Genomic DNA, 6,000 nt, shown 5'->3' on the forward strand with positions numbered 1-6,000 from the left:
ACACACGAGCGGAATTTCGGATGAAAAAAGTCAGACGGACTTTTTCCGTCGTAAATTCTGACCATGTGAAGGCCCCATCGGAGTAATTCCATAGAAAATTCCGATGAATTCCATCGGAGTTTACATAGAGAACACGTTCTATTTTACTCCGATGAAATTCCGCCGGAATTCCAATGTGTATTTGATCGGACAAAGGTCCGATCGTGTGTACAGGGCATTAGTGTGTTCCTTTACTGAAAATCCTATATGGAGGCTTATCCAGTGTGCAAAACTCTTTTGGTTCAAGTGATTACTTTTTTCTGTTATTACAAACCATCAGATGCATTTGGCCTAAGGCCCCTTTCACACTTGTGCGACTAGTCCTCCCACTTGGGACCGCAAAGTCGCATGACAAGTCGTTTCCCATGATTTCCAATGATAACCATTCATATATGTGTGACTTCAAATCGTGGAGACTTCAAAGTAGTTACTGTACTACTTTGGTCCGACTTTCATGCGAGTTGAGTTCCTTATACCTCAAGTTTACACAGACATTCCATGAAATCGCGTCAAAATATCATCAAAATCGCGCCTGCGAAATTGTGGTAATATCACGGAAAAATCACGTGACTTTGAAGTTGCGGTAGTGTGAAAGGGGTCTAAATCTATAACAAGCATTTGTCTCCTTGAGGCCAGGTTCACACCTATGCGAATTGAGTGTGGCTTAAACCGCATCCAATACGCAGAACATTTCTAAATACATTGTTTTCAATGAGGCTGGTTCACATATGTGCGATGCATTCTCACTGCGCATTGCAGTAAAACCGTGTGCGTCTTTTAGGCTAGGTTCACACCTAAGCGAATTGAGTGCGGTTTCAACCGCATCCAAATCGCAGGACATTTTAAAATACATTGTTTTCAATGAGGCTGGTTCACATATGTGCGATGCATCCGCACTGCGCATTGCCTCCAAACCGCGTGCGGTTTTTATGTCTTGCGGTGCGGCTCAGGTGCGAATTCAGTCCCATTATCTTCTATGGGTACGCATCTAAATCGCAGGTGTGTTGCGGTTTGAACGGAAGTTTTTTTTCCTCCTCCACCACCTCCCCCTTTTCCTAGTTCCTCCTCTGTCTGTTTCATGCTGCTGAGGTGAGTAGCCATGCTCCAAACGGAGCAAAAAAGTCACTGCTAAGGTGAAGGACTGTGTGGATTCCGAGGAGCTTATCCGCCTTGTCAGGGAGAACCCACAAATCTATGACACCCGGCATCCTAAATATAAGGACAATGTTTTGAAAAAAACTACCTGGGTTGAAATTACCAAAAGCCTTTTGCCAGAGTGGAGCATGTGCTCATCCCAAGTTCAAGCTGACAAAGGTAAGTTTGATTTATTTTTTCATTCCCTAACTTCTTAAATTATAATTCTAAGTAGACCCCAATAACTACAGTGCATACCGCCCACAAATCCAGAGCAGGCCTTTATCCAAGCATGCATTCTGTGAGGGCATGTAAAGTCTGCTAACCCATACCATGCCACATGTTTTATATCTTGGCATGGTGTTCCTAATGCACCCTGTCCCCGTGTTGCTGGTGGCACGTGACTCATTCCCACACCCTTGGTCATTGTTTGTATGAGTCTGCGTGTGTCTATCACCAAAATATGTAAACTCACTTTACCAAGTATGTTTGCAGATCCTTGGGGGAGTGACTATCTGTATTTGTCATCCTATTGTGACGTTATTGGCCATGGTGGTCTTACAAAGACATCATCCTCTGTACAATGACACCCAGCAGAACACACATAACAGTGTCACCAAGCCAATTTTTGGTGTTTTTGTCCAATTGCAGGTAGAGAATAACTTCGGAGTCCTTAATATTTTGCCAAAAAATAACTTTAATTTTTTTTTATCAAGCTGCATTCAAATTACACATAGTGAAATTTTTAGCTTAGTATTTTATGTTGTAATATTTAAAGGGCCATATATTTTAATGACAACACCACATTTTTTGTTTTTAAAGTGCCTGCATCTGCCAAGGTAACTCGCCAGCTGGCGATAGAAAGTAATTAAGAAATTGATCTCGAATCAATTTCCCACTGCTAGTGCCCCTAGTCAAACTCCACTGTGCCGCCTCCATGTTATGCATCATGGAATCCTCATAATCAATTCCATCACGTTCTCGCACATAGTTGTGCAGTGCACACGCAGTTTTGACAGCAGAGACAGCATGCTCCAAACTGAGATTGATGGCGGTGTGCAATATTCTCCATTTATTGGCAAGAATTCCAAATGCACACTCTACTACTCGACGTGCCCTAGTGAGCCGATAATTAAATATTCTTTTATCATTGCTCAGCGCTCTACTTGAGAATGGTCGAAGAAGATTTTTACCAAGGGCAAACGCTTCGTCCCCTACAAAAACAAATGGGAGGGCTGGCTCATTTGTTCCGGGCAAGGAGGAATCGTTAGGTAAATCCAGACTATTCGCCCTTATCATTCTCCCAAATGTGGAATGATTAAATACACCAGAATCAGAGCTGCTACCATAAGCACCCACATCAATATAAATGAAATTATATTTGGCATCTACCACTGCCATTAATACAAACGAAAAATATTTTTTATAATTAAACAACTGACTCCCACTATCAAATGGCCTCAGGATGCGTATGTGCTTGCCATCGATGGCTCCCACACAGTTTGGAAAATTACATCTCTCCCAGAATTCATCTGATATCTTCAACCAATCTTCTTTTGTAGGCTTTTTGAAGACCAATGGTTTTAGTACATTCCATAAAACAAGGCATGTTTCATGTACAATGCCAGATATAGTTGATTTTCCAAGCTTGAACTCATAGTGGAGACTTCCAAATGAATTTCCTGTAGCTAGGTACCTTCAACAAATAAGAAATATTAAATAATTAGTATCTTCTCTTTTTTACAGTGGTATACATCAAGAATCGTTGGCGAAGCATGCGTGATGCCTTCAAGAAATACAACAAACATCTAAGAGAAGTGAGGAGTGGCTCGGGGGCACCAGCTAGAGTACCCTATATGTATGCAGAGGACCTTGCCTTCTTGAAACCACTCATAGAAATGAGAGAGTAAGTTATCCTCTACATCATCTATGTATCGTGACTATATATTTTGCATTAGTAATGTTTCTCTTTTTTAATAAAAACAGGACCGAAGCAAGTTGGGAGGAACAGGATGTCCTGGAGGATCAACCAGAGAGCCAATCTGAGGCCCAATCCGTGCCAGCAGTTTGCATTGATCCAAATGAGGAAATACCTGAAATGCCACTTGGGTCAGATCTATGGGTCACAAACCCAGAGACTGACTCTGGATTGCCTGAGCCTATGCCTGGACCCTCCTCAGCTCCGACAACCATTGCGCGGCCTGCCAAAGTGGCACGTAAGCGAACGCCAGTATCGCAGATGGACATAAGCGAGCGTCTTCTAGAGATGTTACAACAAATGGCTGGAAAGGTGGATGCTTTCTTATGTCCAGCTACAATACTGGCGCTTAATTTTGTACCATTGATCAAAAAAGTTCTACCTGAGAGATATTTAGAAATGCGAACCACAGTAGAACACGTTCTGCAGTCATTTACAGTGCCAAGCGAGCAACATACATTGGAAAGGCCATATGTAACAAAAGAAACAACACACATACACTTACCAATGTCAGGCCAGTACCCAGACCCAGGAAACCAACCTTACCCCTATGTTCCTCCATCCTACACTTCAAGCTTTCAGGAGCCAACTTCAATATATGAGGTACAACAGAGGCGAACTCCATATCCCATCCCATCCCCAATCCCTTCAATTATGCCACAAACACAAATGCAGGGGATGTATGTGCCACAGCAACATTGGCCACAGCAACATGGGCCTCAGACACATGGGCCACAGCAACATGGGCCTCAGACACATGGGCCACAGCAACATGGGCCTCAGACACATGGGCCACAGCAACATGGGCCTCAGACACATGGGCCACAGCAACATGGGCCTCAGACACATGGGCCACAGCAACATGGGCCTCAGACACATGGGCCACAGCAACATGTGCCACAGCACCATGGGCCACAGCAACATGTGCCACAGCACCATGGCCCACAGCACCATGTGTCACAGCACCATGGCCCACAGCACCATGTGCCACAGCACCATGGCCCACAGCACCATGGCCCACAGCACCATGGCGAGTCTAGCCATGCTTCAAGCACCGAGATTGATGAATCTACCTCAGCAAGTCAATACTCCTCAGACACACCATTATTTCCCAAAACATATCAACATCTCTAAAGTTTACGTTATGCCCACAGTAAACAAGCATGTGTGCATATTTTGAAACAAAGTTTAATCCAGAGGTAAACTTGAAGGCAAAGTTTTTATTTTTTATATTAGTCCAAGCAAATATATGTTGTCTATTTCTTTATTTTTGGGAGAAAAGTAAAAAATAAATATATTTTTGGGCATCTTATGTCTGGTTGTTCATTTCTAAGTACAGATGTTGGATAGTTGAAACCAAAAATGAATACATGCTTCAACATCAATTTGAAAATGCACATAGGTGTGGAAAAGTACCTTAATGTGATTAATAATCTTTGTGCAGGCTGGATGCTTGCTCTGAAGCATGTGTTCTGGCGCTCCAAACTATGGTACGTTAGTCCTAACAATTCATCAAAACTTCAAAAAAAAAAAAAAAAAAATATTGAAAAAATTAATATGGAACAATGGAGAAAGAAAATGTTTAGCAAAATTAAATAAAAAATCACCTGGTTATTGACATGCGTGTATAATTAAAAAACTTGTCCTCATGCCCACGGAGATCTTCATATAATATCATGAACTGCCCTCTTTCATCCCTATTTGCAATGATAGGATGAACCCAGTATCTTCTTCTTCTCCTCCTCCTTCTCCTCCTCTCAACTTCCAGCAAGATTGCTGCTGTTGCAGCAACAACTGTAGGCATGATCATGGGCAGGGCAGCACACATTTCTTCAGAAATCCAAATCCAATTCCAGACTATACTGAATGCTCGTGAAAAAGGAAGAGTCCAAGAAAGGTCACTCCCTTTTATTACCTACATCATCACACAGCTAACAATGATTGGCCCTCACCAAAAACGCAGCTCAGATAATTATTTCTTCTAAATCGCACCCGATCCGCAGCTAAACCGCAGTTGATCCGCAGAACACCCTCTAGAGAAATTCGCAACGGGAACGCAGCTCAAAAACGCAACGCACTAGTGTGATTCCGGCCTTAGGCATTGCGGTGCGGCTCAGGTGCAAATTCAAGCCCATTATCTTCTATGGGTACGCAGCTGATTCACAGATGTGTTCAGTTCTCTTCAGGAATTTCTCTCATTCAGCTCAATACACTTCTCCCCCACTCTCCTCTCACCCGTAACTTCTCCCAGGTCTCCAAATTCGCATCTAAAACGTTGCTAATCTGCTGAACACTTCTCTTATCTCTCTGATCTCTTATCTCTATGATTATCTCTCTGCAGAGATAAGAGAGCTGAAATTCGCACCGCACTAGTGTGATTCCGGCCTGAAAGTCTGATAACAGTGATGGGAGTTCCCACAGTTTTTTACAATAAGTGACTCCACGCACTGTTCTGTGTTTCTCTGTGGGGGGAGGGGGGTTTGCTTTGTTGTTGTTTTTTTTTTGTTTTTTTGCGGGGTAGACTTATTCTGCTTACTTTTACATGGGAAAGCTCTTCATGGAGTTGTTAACTGATGTTTACTATGATTATTGCAATGATGAGCCATCATGGTAAAGTAAACCCTTTTTAAGTCACAATGTAGGGTATAAGATTTCCTATCATTTGTGCCCAGTCTTGCCACACAGAGTTAATCCAGCTCTGAGCAATCCTCTTTTATTGTTCAGTGAAATAAAACGGACTTACCGAGAAAAACCTTATGCCGCATACACACAACCGTTTTTCGGGTTGTAAAAAATTAAGTTTTTTTTTTATGTCATTAAAAATTATCGTGTGTGGGCTCCAGAGCATT

The 6,000-nt window shown here is 42.5% G+C and overlaps 1 protein-coding gene across 1 annotated transcript; it reads right to left on the bottom strand.

The window, feature by feature from the left end:
- Positions 1 to 1,956: 1,956 nt before the first annotated feature.
- On the bottom strand, positions 1,957 to 5,210 carry LOC120936537 (protein ANTAGONIST OF LIKE HETEROCHROMATIN PROTEIN 1-like). Its single transcript, XM_040348979.1, has 3 exons — positions 4,759 to 5,210; positions 4,568 to 4,669; positions 1,957 to 2,869 (listed from the first exon to the last, which is right to left on the bottom strand). Exons 1-3 carry the CDS (start codon positions 4,977 to 4,979, stop codon positions 1,990 to 1,992), a joined length of 1,203 nt encoding a protein of 400 aa, XP_040204913.1. The 5' UTR covers positions 4,980 to 5,210; the 3' UTR covers positions 1,957 to 1,989.
- Positions 5,211 to 6,000: the final 790 nt, after the last annotated feature.

The sequence above is a fragment of the Rana temporaria genome, chromosome 4, assembly GCF_905171775.1.
Source record: "Rana temporaria chromosome 4, aRanTem1.1, whole genome shotgun sequence".
In the NCBI taxonomy this organism is placed as follows: Eukaryota; Metazoa; Chordata; class Amphibia; order Anura; family Ranidae; genus Rana; species Rana temporaria.

Coding starts and splice junctions, on each gene's coding strand:
- LOC120936537 (XM_040348979.1), bottom strand. CDS start 4,979: ATGTGTGCTGCCCTGCCCATGATCATGCCTACAGTTGTTGCTGCAACA. Junction 4,670..4,758: donor ACACGCATGTCAATAACCAG/GTGATTTTTTAT, acceptor TTTTTTTTGAAG/TTTTGATGAATTGTTAGGAC. Junction 2,870..4,567: donor AGATTATTAATCACATTAAG/GTACTTTTCCAC, acceptor TATTTGTTGAAG/GTACCTAGCTACAGGAAATT.